Source organism: Pinus tabuliformis, chromosome 5_1 (genome assembly GCF_031772625.1).
Source record: "Pinus tabuliformis cultivar Carrire ecotype Pingquan chromosome 5_1, CPIR1, whole genome shotgun sequence".
Lineage (NCBI taxonomy): Eukaryota > Viridiplantae > Streptophyta > Pinopsida > Pinales > Pinaceae > Pinus > Pinus tabuliformis.
The window spans coordinates 632,809,170-632,832,039 of NC_142305.1; the positions used below are offsets into that span (position 1 = coordinate 632,809,170).

The 22,870-nt window shown below is 39.2% G+C and overlaps 1 protein-coding gene across 1 annotated transcript in view; it reads left to right on the forward strand.

Moving 5' to 3' along the window:
• The window catches only part of LOC149166545 (uncharacterized), a 28,181-nt gene extending 17,060 nt beyond the window's left edge, over nt 1-11,121 (forward strand). Inside the window, exons 2-3 of the mRNA XM_089430188.1 lie at nt 10,205-10,346; nt 10,471-11,121. Coding sequence (XP_089286314.1) covers nt 10,205-10,346; nt 10,471-10,948 — 620 coding nt within the window. The 3' untranslated portion in view covers nt 10,949-11,121. The remainder of the gene's footprint in view (nt 1-10,204; nt 10,347-10,470) is intronic.
• Nucleotides 11,122-22,870: the final 11,749 nt, after the last annotated feature.

Below are 22,870 nucleotides of genomic sequence, written 5' to 3' on the forward strand. Positions count from 1 at the left end.
GGAAATTCGACCCCCATAAGAGACTATATATACACAGGAAATTCGATGCATTTGGTCACTCACTCAACAAGTTCGATACACAAGAAAGAGAGGTAGAAAAAGGAGCGAAATTCTAATAGAAGGAAGAAGAGGAATCAAACCCTAATTACTACTAGCATTGAGGAATCAAGTAATTATCAAAGAAGAGGAATCAAACCCTAATTACTACTTGCATTGATTTCTCAACATGGTATCAGAGCAAAGGACGAAGAAGGTTGGAGATCACTTTGCTAGCTTGGAAGAAATGATTACTCCCTCTATGACAAGGTACTTAAAGATGGGATTCAATATCATAAGAATTGCAAGAAGCTGGATTGGAAGGATCATCTACAACTTATCTAAAAAAATCAAAACCAAAGAATTATTGGTTGTACTTACAGGTACTCTTGATGATGACAATGAATGGATCATTGATAATGGAGAATCAAGATATATGACAGGAGAAAGTGGACAACTTCATACTTTATCAAGGGAACAAATCATCTCATGCAGTGGAGCTAGAAGACAACAACAGTTAAGCAGTCAAGGGCCTTGTATCTACATCATTGACGCTGGAAAATGGAGCAAAGCTACACCTCAACAATATACTCTATGTTCCAGGATTGCAAAAGGATTTACTTTAATTTCTTGTTTAAAAGATAAAGGAGATATGGTTGCCTTTGTAGAAGGTAAAGTTTTGGTTTGGGGAAAAGATTCAAGCATTAATAAGGCAAAAGTTATTGGAGTTCGTGAAGGAAGACTATATAGAGTTATAACACCATCTCCTCAAGCCCTAGTTGACAGGGAGATCAATCCTATTGAATTATGGAATAGAAGTTATGGGCATATACACTACAAAATAATTCTCTCACTTAGTCAAATGGTAAATATCAAAGAAGATAGTGAAGGAATATGTAAGGGATGTGCTCTGGGAAAGAATACAAAGAAACCTTGTACAAGCAGTGACACAAGGTCTAAAGAAATATTAGACCTCATTCATTCCAATGTGTGGGTCAATGTCTATCAAATCTCTTGAAGGCCATCTTTATGTGACTTTCATTGATAATCACTCTAGAAAAACATGGCTCTATCTTCTCAAGACAAAGGATGAAGTATTTAAAACATTCAAGGAATTTAGATCTGAAGTGGAGACCTTAACTGAAAGAAAGATAGAAACTTTGGGATCCGACAATGGAAGAGCATACACTTCAAAGAATTGATTGCATATTGTAAAGAAGCAGGTAGTAAGAGGGAGCTCATTGTTCCCTACAACCCTGAGCAGAATGGAGTTGCAAAAAGGAAGAATAGAACCATTGAAGAACGCATAAGGAGGGAACCTCCGCCATTTTATCAAAAGATAAGTATCTTGTTCCTTGTTTTCTATGTTATGTTCGGTTTCCCTCTTATATCAAGACTTGCTTGAATTATATACTAATAACCTTTTACATTTCCTGTGTTAGGAAAGCTTGCTGAATACTCGAGGGTCATGGAGAAGACTTCAAAGGATAGACTTGAAGTATGAAAGAAGTTCTATTGAAACCCTTCAAGCATTAATGTCCTACAAGGTTTGTTAAGAAACAACCCAAGGTATGTCTTAACCTATAAGCTTTGTTACAAAGATCTCTTTATATAAAAATACAGTCATTCTTCTTTCAAATTTTGCTCTACATTATTAACATCGTTATGTCTAGGGTTTTGAATCGTAATAGATTCTTGTTTGATGGAATCTACCCTCATTATATTTTGATCAATCGTATGGAACCCTAAAAGGTTCTCTATCAAACCCTAACATAAGGGTATGTCTATACTTATGAAACCCTAGTCTACTTAAGGTTAATGATGAAGTCTAGAAATTCTATTCTCTTGTTTAGAGTCTTGGTATTGTTAAAATAAAAACCTTAGTCCTTTAGGGTTTGTTGTTAATGTTTAAAATGAAGCGCTAGACCTTTAGGGTTTGGTAAATTAGGGTTTATGACCAAAATCTTTGTAATGTCTATAGTAAGATTGTACGGATAAAACCCTCGGTGTATATTTGTTTGTATGACCAAAAACCCTAGTCATAATAAATTGTTAACTATCTAACTTTGATGTATTGACATTTGTATCCTAGTTTTACCTAGTAAATATTAATGAGAAATGCATCCTAGATATGTATATTCGAGAATGCTAACCTAATGGTTATTACTCACGTAAATTCTAGGGTTTATAACAAATCCCTAGTAGAGATTGATATTCTAGGATATGATATTGTTTTCAATATGATTTAGCCTAGGGTTTGCAACAAACCCTTGTAAAGTCTGTCATGTAAAAGCATATTGTTGAAACCTTAGATAGTACTATGATTGGATTGTTATTGGATTACTGATATCTAAGGCTTTGTGTCTCTAAGATGGAATCTAGGGTTTGTGATGGATCATAGTACAATTTGTCATAATATCAAGGCCCTAGATATAATGAGACTGATATCTTAATGATAAAGTCTAGGGTTTATGAAAAAACCCTAGCAAGTGTTGGAAAATGTAACTAGGTTCGGTCTTCAGAATTGTACTTGAAGTCAAAATGTAATGAAAAGAAAAATTAATCAAATTGAATTGACTTATTAAAGCATGGATTTCATGCTTGGGTCAATTATAGGTCAAGCCTCCATTGTATGCTTTAGGTTATTGTCAAAATCATTTATTATTGGGTCAAAGGCTCCTCCATCAAGTCATCTTCTTCAAGCAAAGTCATCAAGTCAAAGTCTTCAAGTCGGCTTCATATAAATTATCTTCATGTCGGCCTTCTACAATGTCACACCTATTCACATGGTCATGTCAGCCCATTAATGATGCACGAACCACTATATATACCCAATTGAGCTTGTCGCATTTATCATCTATGGAGCTTGCATTTCAGAAATAGTTTCGGTGATCTTTGTGGAATAGTTCGGTGATCTCAGGACAGAAATCAACCCATGAATCTCAGAGAGAAGTGTGGATTTCAAAGTAATATGTTTCGGTGCTTTTACAGAGGATAAGTTCGGATAATCTCAGACTTCGGTGCAATTACTGTTAGCCTCAGATTGGAGATGTGAATTGCACCGTAGTAGCATTGGTTCAATATTATTTTTGTCTCGGTATAACACAGTGTTGAGAACTCGGTGCTGCAACAGTGAAGGTCTCAACACAGTTTGTCTCTATGCTAACACAGTAATCAGGGTTCACAACAGTGGTGAAAACCTCGATATATTTACAGTGGTGAAAACCTCAGCATATTTACAGTGATGAAATCTCAGTGAATTAAGGTCTTGATGCTATGACAGTGATAAGACTTCAGTGCTGCCACAAGAATTTGGTACTCGCTTAATGAAAAGGACTCGTTGCTGACAGAGATGAAGGATGACTTGATGGAGGGAGTCTAGTCTAGTTTGTAAGGGTCATGGTCGTCTCATTTTGGATCTATTGAACAAGGAATTTTGACCGGGTTTTCCCCAAAGAGTAGGGTTCTGCCCTAGCATTGTGCCTACATCTTGTGTCCTCTTCTATTTGTTGTTTGGCATTAGTCTTGATGACAACAAAAGACAAATTGAAAGATCTAATAATAATAACGTAAACATCACAAGATAATGTCATAATAGGGAAAATTGTTTAACTGCCATCTCTATGGATTTTCCAACATGGTATTAGAGCTATGATCAAGGTCAAAGGCAGATTTAGAATTTTGAAGCTCTCTGCAAAGAAGAAGTTTCGATACCTACATAGTGAGTCAGTTCGGATCCTTCCTGAGATTGGGTTCTAAGTATTTCGGAGAAAATACAATCTTATCATTTTGGTAAAGGCACTGTCTTGGCATTTCGTGAAGAGACTATATTAGTATTTCGATGTAATGCTCCCATAATTCGTTGTGATGCTCCCGCAGTTTGCTATTGTGCTTCCATAGTTTGGTATTAGGCTCCCACAGCGGAGTACTACTTCAATTTGATGTTACGACAGTGAGAAAGTCTCAACACTATCACAAGGAGAAGATCACAATGCAACAACAGTGATGAGGTCTCTATGTTAAATTCTAGGTGACATCATTTCGGTGCAATTTCGATGATATAAGTTCAAAAAAGGATATATATATAACTCAAACCGAGATATTCAAGAAACCTTTTCTATATTGCCATCACAATAATAAAGGACCCAGTCATGCCTACACTGCCACCATAGAAATAAAGCACCTAGTCCAACTAAAGTATGATCGGTGTGAGGAAGTTGCCTCAATGTATCATTGGGATCTCAGAATCGAAGTATGAAAAACGCTGACATACTACAAAGAACATATTGAAGTCCAAATTGCCAAGTTGATCCAAGTCTGGTCTAAAAATTTTGGGCACTAAAAACATTCATTTGGAGACTATGAAAGGAATCTGAGGATTTAATCGAGGTACCAACTCAAGAAATTCAAGTAAGAGGTATGTAAACACAAGCATTCTGTCCTCCATGGTTACGTTGAAGATCTAACTTGAGAAATGAAGTCATGTTCTTGGCATCACATGTTTTGCTTGAAAGCATGCATTACAGGTATAGAGGATCATGGCTTACACTTCAAGAAATACCTACAAGGTTTGTCAAGAAACATCTCCAGGTATGTCTATATATCTTATAAAATTCTCTTTATCTTATTTTTGAAGTTTTCATTACATTACTAACATATTATGTCTAGATATCTTGAATCATAAAGATTCTTGTTTAGGGAGCTTCATCTCTCGATAAATCTACCCCTCTACATTTTTAATTGATTTTATAGAACCCTAGACAATTTCTCTGGAAAACCCTAACCTAAGGGTATGTTGACAATGTGTGAAACCCTAGCCTACATAGGGTTATTGTGAAATGCTATTTGAAGTTCTTATTGATGATGTCATGTTTGGGATTTCGGTATGATCATGAAATCTTAACTTGTTAGGGTTGAATGGTGTTTGTCTAAGATCTTCAACCTTTGAAGTTTTAGTATTGTAGGGTTTGCTTTGCAATGTTATGAAACCCTAGATTCTTAGGGTTTGGCTGGGTCTATAAACAAAACCCTTGTTATAAAGTCCTAGGAATAAAACCCTAGGTATGTGTCCGTTTTGTTAAAACCCTAGACTGTTCTAGGACAGGATATGTCTAATATATTAATGGTGTTCAACCATGGCACATGGGACAACAGTGCAGCGTAAGGTGCAGCGGTCATGAGGCCCAATTGTGATGATGGGTGCAGCATGATGACGAGATGCAGCACAGTGAGAGGTGAAGGAGTCACCTTGGAGAATCAGTTGAAGGAGCATGTCTTCAACTGATCTCATGTATCATCTTCTTCGAGATGATCTCTATTCTTATCTAGATAATTCAAAGTGTTGACTTCTGTTGTAAATGTACTATCTCTCTCTCTCTCTCTCTCTCTGCTGAACTATTGAAGAACATAAAAGAAGAATTGATCAAGGGTTTCCCCACATTGGGGTTTGTCCCTGGCTAGCGCCACATCTTGTGTCCTCTTGTCTTGGCTTGTCTTCTGCGATTTATGTTTATGTTCTATCTGAAGTTTACTTTAATGTTGATGTGATTTCTAATCTGGAAAAGATGTTGAGCTAACTGTGAAAATTGAAATAAATTGCTCTAAGCATAGAACATACCTAAAATTAACAGTATGCATGCAATCACATAATCCATCAATCATAATGTTATGGCTAGCATTCACTTGCATAAGTAGGCAACCAACGTAAGCAGACAATCATCAAGCACATCATTCTGTAGCAAGCTATAGATCCATCTACAATGTCTACACCAGACCCCTACCTTTGAGTACATCTAGTTCCAGTATGACAAGAAAGCATTAATCATTGATCACGAAACAACCCTAATAAACATAATAACCATTTCATCATATAGAAATAGTCGGCTGATGATCCAAACAATCCTAAATCAGAATATGGTATTTTGATTTGTAATTTAAAGGATCAAAAATCAATAAAATGTTGATACTTATCTTAATTTGCTTCTCGCTTCCTCCATTGACCACGGACGTACACCAGATGGCTTTCCATCTCCGCAAGCATCCAGTGCCTTCTCTTCTCTTTGCTACGTACACACACGGAATCGATTGCCATCCTGGAAAGCACCGAGTGCCTTCTCCTCTCTTTGCCACGAACACACACCAGATGGATTGCCATCCTCACAACCACCCAGTACCTTCTCTTATGTTCTCTTTGAATTCCTAACACACTCAATCAGTTGTCGTCTTGGCAGGCACCCAGTGGTGGGTATATGGAATTAGGGCCAAACTCCATGTGGGTATACTTATTCAGGACAGCTGATATTTTTCTTGGATTCCTCTCATCATTTCAATATTCCGATAAGTATTCATGGAGATATGAATTTATTTGTGTTATGGGACAATTCGTCAAGGTCGGCCAACAACCAAATTGCCCACACTTGTGCTCAATGTTTTAGTATAAAAAGAGGTGGCTTAATAGTCATTTGTACACACACTCTTCTTGTGATCTCTTCCTCTCCACTTGTCTTTGGGTTTTGGTGGGAGGAGAGATCCTAAGAGACAATGTTGCCCTAATGGAGAAGGCTCTACGCTATCATGGAGGAGGCTAAACGCTGGTACGAAGCAAGCCCTAACCGCTGGCCTAATGATGCCCTAAACACAGTCATGAAGGAAGAATGTCCTAGCCGCAGGTCTAAAGGGAGTTTATGCTGCTAAGGAGATTCCCTAGACCTAGTTGTTGTCATGGGTAAGAAGGAGCTACGATGCCTAACGAAGATGACACCTAAACGCAGTCATGATGAAGCTGCCCTAAACGCAACAATGGTTAAGCCCTAGCAACAATGGTTAAGCCCTAAACGCAGCAATGGTTAAGCCCTAAACGCAGCAATGGTTAAGGCCTAAATGCAGTCAAAAGGAAGACGGTTCACGCTACCCTAACCACAATCTTATGAGTCACAAAATGGTGCCCTAGACGTTGTTAATTCACAGACCATGAAGGGAACTCAATCTGCAGTTAAGGAGGACAGTTAGAAGGAATGTTAGAGGATTGTTAGAGACAGTTAAGTAAACCTTAACGCTGTCTCTATATACCCTAACGCTGCCCTAAACGCAGTCATGGTAAAGACCTTAATGCTGTCCATAAGGAGATCCCTAACTCGTTGTTCTAGGCCACAGTTAACAAGGGGTTCATCTACAGCAAAAGGAGGATGTACATACTGCGCTGTAAGGAAAGGTGACTGTGCAGTTATAAGGCTGATTGGAAGACAATGTTGTCATGATGTTGTAGATGATAAGCGTGTTAAGGACTGAGCTTGATTTGAAAGGTTGCTATAGCTAGCTGCTTTGCTAGGCTACAAGCCATAGCAAGCAGCTAAGTCTGTCCCTTGAGAGTACTGCAGTGTACACCACAGTAATCATGGACAGTATATTAAGATGCAGCATACTTGGATGGATGCAACATGAATAATGAATGCATTCATGAATGCAGTGACTGCTGTGGGAAGCAAGGTGCAGTATGGTGCAGCGCAATGAATGCAGCATGGTGCAGCACTAAGGTACAGCATGATGATGGGCATGGATGTATAGCAGTGGCTCGATATTACAGCAGCTTGTTGGTGATGGGTACAGTCGTGATTGGGTGGAGCTCAGTGATAATAAGCAGTGTTGCACACATCGCGATTAAATCGTAAAATCGCGATTTTTTAAAATCGCCGATTCAAAGCGCGATTTTTATCCAAAAAATCGCCTCTTCTTTTTATAGCGATTTTTATCGAAAAAATCGTGATTTTTTGAAAAAATCGCGATTTTTTCGATAAAATCGCGATTTTTTTCGCTTAAAATCGCGAGGGCGCGCGGCAGCGGGGTTTTATATGGAAAAAACGAATTTTTTTTTATTCATTCAGCAGTCCGCCGCGGAGGAGAAGGAGAAGAAGTGAGGGAGAGGGTTGCCGTCGGTTGTGGGAGCGAATCGAAGCGATTTTAGGAGGAATCCAAGCCAAGATCGCCAATTTGTCCATAAACCAGGTATGTAGATTAATTTTTTTTTGTTTTGGTTCTATAAAAACTTTGTTTTTCATTGTTTTTAAAGAATTTTTGGAAATTTTTCATTGATTTGGGATGGGTTATTTGTTATGACTATGAGAACCAATTTTTGATTTTTATTTTCTCATTTTCTTTAAACATTGTTTATTTTTTTTTATTTTTCATTGTTTTTTGGCATTTGGTTGGGTAACTTGGGTTTAGAAATTGGGATTTTGGAAATAATTAGCTTGTAATTTTGCAAATGCTAAATTGTAATTTGTATTTACTATTATCATTTATGTAATCCTAAATTCCTATTTCCTAATCCTTATTTTTCCATAGGTTTGCAAATTCAAAATTCAAAAACAAACATGCCAAGGAAATTGGATCCTTTCTGGGAATATGGTGACCCTAAAACTCCGAATGATAGACAAAACTTGTATTGCAAGTTGTGTGGAAAGGAAATATTCGGGGGGGTGTACAGGTTGAAGTTCCACCTTGCACAAATCCCTGGACGTGATGTGGGGCCCTGTCTAAAGACAAATGCTGAAATTATCCAAAAAGCCATGAGAGCATTGGGAGAATTAGAGCACACTAGAGACGCCAAAGAAGAACTCAAAAGGCAACTAAAAAGGTCAGTTGAAGGAAGTGGGCCAAGTGGCACAGGTTCTACTGCAGCGTCAGTCAATCCGGTAGCTGCATCATCATATTTTGTTCCTCGAACCACACCTGGTTCATAACCAACTATTGGTTCAATGCTAAAAAGAACTGAAAAAGAAAAAGCTGACAAGTTGATGACAAAATTTCTCCTCTGGAGTGATATTCCTTTCAGCATTATAAGGAATAATCCATTTTTCCAACCTACTCTTGATGCTGTTGCCAGTGTTGGCCCGGGGTACAAACTCCCTTCTCTTCATGATTTCAGAGGCCGGCTTCTTCAAGATGAAAAGCGTGACTGCACCCAAAGATTGGAGGATTTTAGGGCATCATGGGCACAAACAGGATGCACTGTTATGTCAGATGGTTGGACTGACCAAAAGGGGAGAACCCTTATAAACTTCTTGGTTAGTTGTCCCTTGGGGACTATGTTTATCAAATCTGTTGATGCAACTCATCAAATGAAAGATGCAAAAACTTTATGTGATTTGCTGGATGTGTTTATTTTGGAGGTGGGTGCAGAAAATGTTGTCCAAGTCATAACGGACAATGCTGCAAATTATGTTGCTGCTGGTAGAATGCTTATGGACAGGCATCCTACTTTATTTTGGACACCTTGTGCTGCCCATTGTATTGATTTGATGTTAGAGGACATTGGGAAAATTCCCTTTGTCAAAGAGGTTGTTGACTCATCAAAAAGCATCACAAAATTTATTTACAATCACACATCTGTGCTTAGCTTGATGAGAAAATGCACCAACAACAAAGAGTTGGTGCGCCCCGCCATTACACGGTTTGCGACGAGTTTCATATCTCTTCAATCCCTCTTGAATTCTATGTGGGATTTGAAGAGAATGTTTCTTTCAGAGGAGTGGCGTGCTTCGTCAATGAGCCGCAAACCAGAAGGAGAGGCCGTCTGCAGACTAGTTTCATACCAGGAGGACTTCTAGGCGGGAGTGCAGGAGGTGTGCGCTGTTACAGAACCTTTGGTAAAGGTTCTTCGGTTGGTTGATGGTGAGAAGCCCGCAATGGGCTATTTGTATGAAGCCATGGATAGGGCCAAAGAAGCCATTCGGTCCTACTATGATGACAAGGGAGATGATGGGTTCCAGAGACAACTCCTTCTATGGAAGGTCATTGATGAGCGATGGAACAACACACTCCATCGTCCCATTCATGCTGCTGGCCTTTTCCTGAACCCTGCATTTTCTTATGCATGTGGGTTTAATTTTGATGTTGAGGTCGTGGAAGGATTATTAACCTGTGTCCAGAAGATGGTGAGAACTTCAGAAGAACGTATGGAGGTCTCTAGACAAATTGAGCAATATAAGTTGTCAGCTGGCACATTTGGCTTTGAGATGGCTGTCATTGATAGGACGGTTAAAATGCCAGGTATTTTTTAGTTTGTACTATGTAGTATGTACTTTGTAACTTTGTTTCAAATTTCATTGTTTCTTCAAATTCCATTTTTTTCTTATGTTTATTTAAAATTTTCTTTGTAATTTTGTTGTAGACGCATGGTGGAAGATGTATGGTGGCAGAGTCCCCCTTTTGCAAAATCTTGCCATGCGGATCCTCAGCCAAACATGCAGCTCCTCGGGATGTGAGCGCAATTGGAGTGTATTTGAAAAAATACACAACAAGAAGCGCAATAGGTTAACACTTAAACATTTAAAATATTGCAAATTTCCAAATAAATTTTTGAATTCATTAAAGTTTTAAACAATATTTTTTTTATAATATTAATTATTAATTTATTATTTCGTGAACTTTGTACAGGTTGGAGTCCCATAGACTTAATGACATGGTCTATGTCTACTACAATCTTCGATTGTGGGTGAAACAACTAGAGAAGACACCTGATACGGAAGCCATCTCATTGGATGGGATTGACACCACTGCTGAATGGAGGGTTGAGACCGAGAGGCCTCTCATGGATCCCACTGAGGATTGGTTAGTGCAGGATGAGGGGGAGGAGGAGGAGGAGCAGGAGCAGGAGCAGGAGGAGGAGGAGTTGGAGGAGCAGGAGGAGGAGGTGACACCGCCTACCCGGGCTACCCGGGCTACCACTACCACCAGTAGAGGACGTGGTCTCCGTCCACCTCAGCCTCCTGTAGCTGCTACTACTAGTTCTTCAGCTTCTAGAGCACGTCAGACTCCACTGCCATTTCCACCACCACAGGCACCAGCTTCTACATCTAGAGGGAAAGAGAAAGTTGTGCCATTTTCTCGCAAGAGGGGCAGAGGAAATCAATAGGATTAGACTTTCATTTTATTGTATATGACATTATGACATGATGAGATACATTATCATATTTTTTGTTGATATTTTGAGGCTGAGTTGGACTTGGGACTCAGGACTTACTATTCAGGACATGATTCAATGTTATGTGTGATTTTAGCGCTAGAAATGATATTGAACATCTTATATATTAGTTTTTTTATCATATTTATGTGTCAATGTATTTATTTTATGTTGTAGATGGTTTAGATATTAAAAAAATTGAAAAAAATTGAAAAAAAATGAATATTTTTGTGCCAAACGATTTTTTCCCGCTTTTTTTTCCCGATTTTTTCCCGATTTTAACGATTTTTTCCGCTTTTTTCCCCCGGCGCCGATTAAATCCCGATCGCGATGTGTGCAACATTGATAATAAGATCAGCTCAGTGAATGGGTGCAGCAGAGTGACGAGTGCAGCATGATAATGAGGTGCAGCATGGTGATGGAGTCACCTTGGAGGATCAGCATGCCTTCACCTGAGTCCAGATCAGCTACCTCATGTGACATCTTCTTTGAGAAGATCTCTGCTCTTATTTTGATAAGTCAAAATGTTGACTTCTAATGTATATGTACTATCTTTCTCTCTGTTGAACTATTGAAGAACATATAAGAAGAATTGATCAAGGGTTTCCCCACATTGGGGTTTGTCCCTAGATGGCACCACATCTTGTGTCCTCTTGTCTTGGTTTGTCTTCTGCGATTTATGTTTATGTTCTATCTGCATTTTACTATCATACTAAATGTGATTGCTAATCTAGAATTGATATTGAATTAATGTGAAAAACTGAAGTAAATTGCTCTTAGCATAGAACATACCTAAAATTAACAATAATTAAGCCCAATAGCTACCTTGAGAACATGGGCACTACCAACAAGGTAGTCACTACCAATCCGAGTAGTCTTTTGTCGACAGGAATTAAGGTGTATCCCACACCTTTGTGAGCCCAGGTAGTCCCATACCTTCCTGTGCCACATCTCACAACACCAGGGCCCAAGCAGTCCCATTCCTGTCTGCCCAAAACATTACACAACATATGCACATATACACAGTGTACCACAACACATACACGTACACATGACACAACACAACAGATACACATGTACAACACAACACATACACATCTACAACTTAGCACTTCAAGCATAGATTCATCGATGACTTGGTTGCGGTGTTTCTACAATCGGTTGGATTTCCACTATCATTCTGCCATGGCCACCATGGCTCCCTATGCATTCTGGTGCTATCCTCCTAAGATTAAAATAGAACTGCATTTCCTGATTCCACAAGAGTTGCAAAATACGAAAAGGGCTTAAGGATATTAGCACTCCTCGATGATCCGCAGGCCTTGTGCACCCCAAGGCTTGCAATGCCTTGACCGGCAACGTGATGGCACTCGTCGTAGACTTCCATGGTTGTTGAAAGTGCACGGTTGCACTTATCAAAGGTCTTAGAGGCTTTTGGCTATTAGAAGGGACGCGCAACCATCCCTTCTGGATAAATTGCTCCCAGCTAAAGCAATATGGCCATAAGAAGCCATAACCTCATGGCATTGAAGCCACTGATCCCAACAGGCTAAGAGCCCTTTTGAAAAGGTTACAAGTTAACATAGTTAAGAGAGGATATCATCCTCGACATCAACGCAATTCCATGTAAATTACAAAACGGCTTCTAGCTAGTATATGTATACAAACCCTGTCAAATAAGCTTGTTCAATGTAACCATTACTCATTAACACATGAGGATCTTATGTTATACGCTGTCATGGTTTAGTCCCAATCTTTACAGACCTTTTTAATCCCTTCAAGGCTTTACTATGTGTATTATTCATTCAATCATATCAGAGATATATTCCTGTGTTTATACACACACCATTTCAGCAAGAAGTATAACGTGATCCTGTTTATTATATTGGACATTGCACATTATACCATTTAGAATTATACGAACCTGATCTAATCATAAGCCTTGCTTTGCGACACAAGCTTAGGTTAGAAATGCACATGCATTCATTTCATTATGAACACCATTTCAACCCAGAAATGCATTACTCATTCATAGAACATATAAACACCATTTTAATTCCATAAATGTAAGCACATGATTATTGCCATTGTGAATACAGAAAACACTTGCCTTGAAATGTTTAGGCGACTGAGTCTGGGACTATGACTCTCTACCCAACCGTGGATAGTTGCAACCAAGAATCACTTGCAGATGTCATCCCCAAGCGAGATTCTAGAGACTGAGCGGTCATTCGTAAACACCAAATGCTAGTTGAAACATGCACTCCAGAGGATCTCCTTCCTCAATCCCACCAGCTAACTACTACAACTTTCCTTGGCACAAGGAATCTAGAGGTTCACCACCTTTCCCACGAAGGAGCACAAAGGATTCACCCCCTTTCCAAGGAGTTTAGAATCTAGTGCAAAACAAGGAGATAAGCCACAGAAACTTCATGAGAGGCTTCCATAGATGTTGTCTCAAGGGATGGTCTCTTCCCAAGTCATCCAGTGTTCTAAAGATCACTATCTCAACCCACATCGATTGAGGAACCTCAGAGCCATTCTCCTTCATTTCTCTTCATCTTTTCCCTATGTTGATTAAAGCTCGAATGCATACTAAATCCTGCCTAAAGGAATTTATGTTCCCATAGTGATTGCTCTTCTCTTTTCCCTCCTCTACATCCTCAATGGATGAATGTCTGAATCCTCCTCAATGCCCCCCCCCCCCCCCACATGTTTGACTGAATTCGTGTTCCCATAAATGAAAGTTTGAATGGGTCAACATTGTTGCACAGTGTCCTAGCTTCATTAATTCTGTCCTTTTTCCCTTGCAAGTCTCTCTCTGATCACATGGGCTTGCATATTTCCTTGCAGCCCAATTTAATTCAAAAGACTAGTCTTTCTAAAGGCACGCAAGCAAGCCTTTAATGGCAGTCAACAACAGTTCAAATTTTCCTCATAAGGAAATCTTTACATCCCAAGCAAGTAACCTCCTCAACTCTAGAATCTGTGTCCTTTTTGACTCAGCCCATTTTAATTATATTTATATTACAAAATATTTACATTGCATTTTCATAAGGAACTCGGGTTGGGGTTGTCACAAACCCCTCCCCCCCTTAAGAAAATGTCGTCCTCGGTGTTCTTCTACTCTTATGCAATACCGAAAACAAAATATAACCCATATTGTTTCATGGCGCTTTATATATACATCTCTATACAATGTTTACAATGCTTCATGCATTTGATTCATCTAGCAAATGAAAGTATAATCAAAATTCACCCATTTTCCATGGCAATCTTTAAGCATGTCTAGACCATCCCGATCTATTCTTCCTCTTGCAGTGTTGCTTAGCTCCAATTTCCAGTGCTTGGCATCCTTGCGCTGCTTGACCTTTCAACTCATTGTATCTTAGAACACTCCCAATGTGCTCCTAATCCCAATCAGCCAAGCTCATGACCAAGAAACCAAATTTTATATATTTCGGCCTTCCCTTCTCTGCTTCTCAATGCCTCGGGCAATCCGGTACCCCCCTCTCCATGCAGTCACTCACCTTCCAAGTCCAAGCATCCCCTTCTCTGCTTCTCAATCCCTCGAGCAATTCATCCCATGGCAAGGCTTCCTCGCATTGAAAGATCTCAATATGAGGCATCTCCTTGCCTCCAACCTATCACACAAGTGATAGCAGGCTTCATGGCAAATAGTGGGCTTCATTGAGTTACAGTGTCCCACAATGGATCATTTTAGACTTTCGCATACTATTGTCATTCCACCTTGTGGTTAACTTCATTCATTCGAACCAAGTAATCCTATACTCATTCCTACATCATGAGCACATAAACTTCATTAGATTCATCATAACGAACTGTAATAATTTAAACCATACATTATTAGCAGTTTATTCATGTATTGAACTTTGAATTTTGCTTTAATTCCTATCACTTCAAAAAGCCAAGTCAGCTCATGATCCAAACCATCATAAACCGAAATATCATATTTTCATTTGTAATTTAAAGGCTCAAAAATCAATAGAATTTTGATTCTTATCTTAGTTTACTCCTTGATTCCTTCTCTGACCACGTACACACACTAGATGGGTTGCCATTCCAGCAAGCACCTAGTGCCTTCTCTTATATTTGCAACGTCCACACACCGGATCAGTTACCATCCCGGCGAGCACACAGTGCCTTCCTAGAAAGCACCCAGTGTCTTCTCTTCTCTTCTCTTCTCTTCGACTACCACAGACTGGATCGGTTGTCATCCTAACAAGCACCTAGTGTTGGGTATATGGGATATAATTAAGCCCAATCGCTACCTTGTGAACATGGGCACTACAAACAAGGGAGTCACTACCAATCCGGGCCATATCCCACACCTTCATGAGCCAAGCTAGTCCCATACCTGCCTGCCCCACATCTCATAACACAAGTGCCCAAGCAATCCCATACCTGCTTGCCTGAAACATTAAAAACATATGCACATATACACAGTGTACCACAACACATGCACGTACACATGACACAACACAACATATGCACATTTACAACACAACACATACACATGTACAACACAACAAATGCACATGTACAACACAACACATAGACAACACACACAACACGGTACAACATGTGCACAACAATCTTTTCAAAACCAGAGAGCACGTTGTCTCCATCGATAGACACCATGCAACATTGTCTCTAGTGTCTTTTCCACATGCTGGAGATCATACTCCTTTGTTCTGTTGATATCTTCTTCCGATATACTTTGCAGTATTTCCTATTCATGACATAATATCGTCATAAATCATGAATCATATTCACATGTTGTTAAAATAATAGATCAGCCACGGCCATCCTTGTCACCTTGATCCTTTATCAACTAGGAATGTGTCATGCCATTGACATCTGCATTGAACAAATTTAACTAGTCCCTCTTCCCCAAGAAGGGCCCCTGAAATCATGGACATATCATAGATTTATATGTATATCGAGTCAAGGTCAAGAACCTTCCCTCTTGCCATTCCCATGGCTATCATACCACTATCCATTATTTCCCATGATCCCAACTAGTCTTCCAAGTGGTTTATCAGCCCCAAGGCACCACCTTCAGTGACAGTTAGGTTCAATCCTTTGATGAAGGATTTTATTTGGGAGTTAATACACTCATCGTATTCCTCACAAAACAGGGGATCTCATTGGATGACCTTATTATGCCATTCATACATTCATCAATTTTTTTTTAAAGCATAATTAAGGCATAACCAATCATCCTTCCACAAGAATGATTCCAAACAATAACCTGTCAAACACATTGGCATTGCAAATACTCACTTAATCATCCACATAATTTAACTGATATTCACACAATATCAGACAAAATCAAGGCTAGGAAACTTCTTGTTCTCATGCAACGAAAACACTCATTTGAAACAACAGTTTCCACTCAGTTTCTATCCCCAAGAATTCAACATTCCTGACACTTCTAGCCATCACAGAGGTGCACATATGTATACATGTACACATCCATATTCATAAACCAAACCAATTCAAGGCTTCTCTAGAAGGCTAGCAACAAACTTGAAGTCTCATATTCCCCAAAGTACCCAGGGAATCTATTTAGGATATATATATATGTGTGTGTGTGTGTGTCAAGGAGCTTAAGGGAGTACCCCCTCCTTCTCGATGTTTTGTATTTTAATGTGTCCCTATGGTTCATAGGAACTATTGTCTTCTTTCTTCTTCTTCTTGCGGGGACAATCTTTTTTTAGATGCTCTTCCCCGCAGCACCAGCAAGAGAATATCCCCTTCTCCTTTTCAGCCTTACGAGGCCTCTTCCTGTTGTTACCATTCCTCCTTTTTGAGGGTTCAACCCACTCAGCCAGTTCTTGTTGTTTCCAGGTAAGTTTTCTAAGTTCTTCTCTGCAGATCTTTAGCTGATCTTCCAAGTCTTTGAACTTAACCTCCAAATTACTAAATTTTCTTTTCCCTTGGAGGGATGTCCTTCTTCCTCGTTATTGATGGACTTGGTCCATATCCTGTTGCATCATACCACGATACATATTTCCTTACACTGCCACCGATTCCTACTATGCGCTGCCAAATACACTCAGTTGTTAGTGCACAAAATAAATTAACAACACATATGTGAGTTGTCATCTTACCATGTCAGGACAAGTATGCAATCCCGCAACTATCACACATCCTTAAGATCATCATCAACCGCGTATCATAGACCAGGGCACCAATTATCAAATGCATAAGCTTCTTTTCCAAATTTAGCAATGCATATGAGTTAAAGTTATTCATAATCATCATCATGCCAAAGCAAAAATTAGAGTTCAATCTCTGACCCATACTAACAACACTATTTAATATCATCCTCTCTTGTGAGGCCGCACCACTCTTTTAATCATCTTTTGACCACAAGAAGAATTTGACCTTCTTATCAAAGTCAACAACAACCATGGCATCTGGAACTTCAAAGGGTCAGTAAGAAAAAATCTCATGTTATCTCAACATTTATCATACATATAATTGTCATATTCACACAGATGCATTATAGGACCTACATGCAAATCAAGTTAACACATTTCATCATGCAATCCCAACTTGCATGCACTCTACTCCTGCAACTACTTAATAGCTAGCCATGATCTTTTTGTTATTACAAATACCTGCAACCAAGTATTTATCAATCACTTGGATCCCTAAAAGTAGGGCAACATCATACCTCTAATCTCTTGAGGCACTATATCATATATGGGCCATTGGATGTTCCCATCCAATTGCCATATATATTTATAAGGTCTGTAGTAGAAACCATCATATGCAACACAAGAAATCACAGGACCATGCAAGCATTCACATGCACACATATCTCAATTTAAACGTTAGTCACATGTCTCATACAGAGAAGCTTGTTTACAATCATGGCTTTACAGCTACAAAGGACTCAATCTTCCGCATGAACACCTGCCATCTTATAATCAACAATTATCATATTCACGAATGCATCTTGGGTATGTGTGCAATCACATAATCCATCCATCATAATGCTACACCTAGCATTCACTTGCACAAGTAAGCAACAAACATAAGCATACAATCATCACACATATCCTTCTCTAGCAAGCTAGAGATTCTGCATCTACAACGACCACACAAGACCCTTGACTTTGAGTTCATTTGGTTCCAGTATGACAAGAAAGGATTAACCACCAATTGAAAAAACACCCCTAATAAACATAATAACCATTTCATCATGTAGAATTAGTCAACCTCCACCGGTTAACACATTCAAGTAAACACATTTCACTACACCATCCCAGCCAGCACGCACTCTGCTCGTGCATCTAGCTAGTAACTAACCATGATCTTTGTTGTTATAACAAATATCTGCAACCAAGTATTTATCAATCACATGGCTCCCTAAAAGTTGCAGAACATCATACCTCTAATCTCTTGAGGCACTATATCATTTATGGGCCTGTTGTCGCGCAAACTGGCACGACAACGCTCAGACCGAGGGCTATCACTCTGATCCCCGATCTCTCCATTTAAGCCTGTCTCCCACGGCTAAGGGGGGTAGACCCTGGGGAAAGATGAAGGCCCAATGCCAAACAGTTGGGTCGGGAGACGAGATGCACTAAAATGGTTTTGTTATTTTGATAGATCAGTGCCTTAAGAGATTTGGTGCTTAAATGATTATTAACTGGACGATATAAGAATATGAACCACAGGCAGCAATCACTTACCATCAAATAAAGAGAACAATGCTTTAAATATCCGGTAAAACGCAATGTTCATCAAACAACAATATCCAGCAACTTAAAAGAAATGAGTGCTTTAAACAACCAAACAGTTATTGACTAGACAGGATATGCAGCTAAAATTCATGCATCAACAACTTTTGAATCTGAACATAAGTAACCGGATCTGGCAAACAGGAAACTTTTCCACAAGATTTTTTATATATATTTTTTTTCTTTTTTCTTTTTTTCTTTTTTTATATTTATAAAAAAAATCTAAAAAAAGGGAAATTCTTTAAAAAATAAAATTTAAAATCTAAAATTTAAAATTTAAATAAAAAAAAAGAAAAAAAAAACTAAGTTACAACTAAACTAACCTATGCTAAACTAAAACAACTAAAATCAATTAAAATTTAATCGTGAACCATATGCTACCCGCTCCTCCTTTTTATGTTTTATTTCATTTAAAATACAAATTTTAAAATCTAAATGAAAGAGATCTAAAGTTCTATAACCTAACCCTAAATACGCTTATCATCTACGCATAACCAAAGCACATGAAACGAATTAGAAACTGATCATAACAATGCTGCAGTGATACAACAGTCAGTTCTTCGACGGCGGAGGTAACGCGCAGGGAATGGCAGCGAGAAGAGGCGTATTTCCGGCCTGGGCACACAAAAGGGAACGGAAAAATGGCTCAGGGGAAGACGCAGCTCAGACAAAGGCGAGACAAACGCAGGAAAGAAGAAGAACAGGGCTGGGGATGAGACGACGGACGGGTTTGATCCACAATCAACGCGGCTACAGCAAAAACGCAAGGCTCAACCACCCAATGCATCCGAAGCACAGTCGACAGCAATCGTAAGGGAAACGATTTTGAAATTTCGTTGAAGATCTGGTGACCGATACAGTGATGACGGCAGGGCAAAACTGGACGAGAGACAGAAAAATGAAAGTGAAACTTCAATACATATTCCAGGCAATCCAATGTGACAGCCCGAGCCACGGATTAATGAACGCTGGCTCAAACAGAAGAAAAATAAAGAGCCAACGTATGCACAGCCAAACAACAAGAAAAGGTATGGCGAATGTCAGACAAAAGATTTGCGGAAAATGACAGCAGGGCTTTGGGAACCACTCACGACTTTCACCAGAAGGAAATGTGCCAATACGTTACACCAGAAATCGAATCACAATTTTATCAAATCGAAAACAAACCTTATCAGGCTACGTGTTTCAGAAACCTCTCCATCATTTTTTGGTTGTGTGCTTGCAGTTTTAAAAGGACGGCAGAGTCTTGTAAATACCTGGGATGATTTGAAACATGCAGAACGCACCCTTTCACGCTTGATTCTCACTTTAGCACAATGTGTTTTCAGCAGCAGTCGGAAAGCAACTCACGCTGCTCACTTGGTCTTTGCTAAATCAATCTATGCAGTGGAAAATAACACGCTTAACCCACGACCTGGTCACTAAAATTGAACTGCAACATCACCTGATGACATATACCCTGCAGAAAAAGAACTCTGGCAGATATCCACAAAATTTTGGAGTAAAACCCTTCAAAATTACCTAAAATCAAAATTTTACAGCTCTAGAACAGCCAGATTTAACCATGATTGCAGTAATACTTTTGAAATATCAGAAAAATTTGAACTTTACTGTGAGCAGAAAGAGAATTTCTCAATGTAAAAACATGAAATAAACTTTAACAGATTAACCCGGGGCACAATCAGCTGGGCTCTGCACAGAAAAGCCTGTGGGAGTCGGCTGGTTCAGCCCAGAACTTCCCCAAACGCCCACAATTACCCTGCACCTAAAGGTTTCCTGCACACCTCAAGCAAACATCAGCAAAGAGGGCAAGAAATGCTGCTAGAATTCAAGGAATAATGGAGATACCTGCCATTATTCCAGAAACCTCACAACATTCAAACCCTAACACGTGAGCAAGATACCTGTACTCACAATGCTCTGACAAAAACCAGCTATTTTAACTGCTGAAAACTGAAATATGCAGAAAAGCAAACATCTCACAGCAATTCCAGAGAGTAACACCAGCCAGTTTGAACCCCAAAGTCTTCTTTATTAATCAGAAATCAGATTACAAGAGCTTTCAGTACAGACTCACAGATCAGATAAAACTGTCAAATGACCCCCTAAGACCCTATAAGAAGGAAATGATCCCAACGGCTAGTTTTGGGTGATCCATGTAGAACTGATCTCGACCGTTGATGAGGATCAAGACATCTCTTGATCTCATCCGTCGATTTTATTTAAAAAAGATATTTTGCATGTGCTCACAAAAAATATTATTATTTTATTATTTAGGGATTTTGCTTTGTTTTATGAATTTTTTATTATTATTTTTTTTTTTTTTTTTTTTTTTTTTTTATTTATTATTATTTTTTTTTTTTTTTTTTAATTATTTTAATATTTTATTTATTTTCTAAATGGATCATTTGAACCAAACCGTTGGAAACATCCCCTAGGACCTAGGACCTAGGACTCATGAGGGGATTTAAACATTTCTCAACCCTCAAGACACATTACATCATGACTTTTACAATTTACATCTTAAGGGGACGAACCCACTTTAACATAGACCCTCATAAACCACCCAGTTCTGCGACACAACTATAATCTAGCAGATTAACACGCTAGGATTCTCCTAAAGTCCTAATAACAAAAATGCATCCCGGCTTTGGGGTCGGGTTTGAAGGAAAACTCTGCCGATCCATGGATCGGTGAGACTAAAAACCTCCCGAGACGCAGATCATCATTAGAAAGTCAGGTCCACCTAGGCAACTTTACATATATGACTCTGATCTGCTTAGATTATTTACAATTCAAACATGCAGACTGGGTTTACAACAAAAATGATCAAGCTGTCGATGACTGTAGGCTGGCACGAACACGTCGCTCAGGAGCTACCCCTCCCTGCCAACAGAAAGGAGGTGTACTGCATGGGCAGTTGACCGGTAGTGGTCAACAGGGCCATTGGATGTTCTCATCCAATTGCCATATATATATATATATATATATATATATATATATATATATATAAATGTAGCAACCATGTTATGCAACACAAGAACATCCAATGGCCATATATATATATATATATATAATTGTAGCAACCATGTTATGCAACACAAGAAATCATAGGATCATGCAAGCATTCACATGCACACATATCTCAATTTAAATGTTAGTCACATGTCTGAAAATATAGGACCTAATGTGTGCATTTTACATCCCAACATAATGTTTAAAAATTGGAAGTCGCATGCCTTTACAAGTACGAAGAAATCAATCTTTCGCATGAGCACTTGCCATCTTATAATCACCAATTATCATATTCACGAATGCATCTTGGGAATGCTTGCAATCACATAATCCATTCATCATAATGCTACACCTAGCATTCACTTGCACAAGTAAGCAACCAACATAAGCAGACAATCATCAAGCACATCCTTCTCTAGCAAGCTACGTATTTTGCATCTCCAAGGACCACACTAGACCCCTAACTTTGAGTTCATCTAGTTCCAGTATGACAAGAAAGCATTAACCACCAATTGAAAAAACATCCTTAATAAACATAATAATAATTTCACCATATAGAAATAGTCAACCTCCACGGGGGTCCTTGCCATATGTCAACATCAGTGGGGCACACCCTCGCACGACCCTCGTTTCCGATTGGTGCCAACTATGGCACTGCCATGTAATCCCGCTCTGACTCACCCTGCTCCCTCCCGCAGTTGATCTTGGGTATGCTCCTGGGTTGATCAAAAGGATGACCTATCAAGTGGGTTTGCCCCTAGGCCACGCATCTACCATCTGGGCCCGACTTACGTCATCCCGCCAAACATTTACGCTTGCATTTAACTTCGATGAAGGCCCAACAAGCAGAGTTGTCTTACGACAGACCCCGCAATAATCCTAAAGCAGTCGAGGCATTGTGGAACCCACTTTGTCCCGACCCACATCATCTTGCACTCCATTGCAGATTTCAACGTTTTAACAAGCAGGACTTCTTTTTAAACTTCAGGATGAGTTGTCGCGCAGGCTCCACTGCCAACCAATGCGACTGCACTCTACCTCCGAGCTCTAAGCCCAGTTGGTCAAGCGCCACTCATCCCTA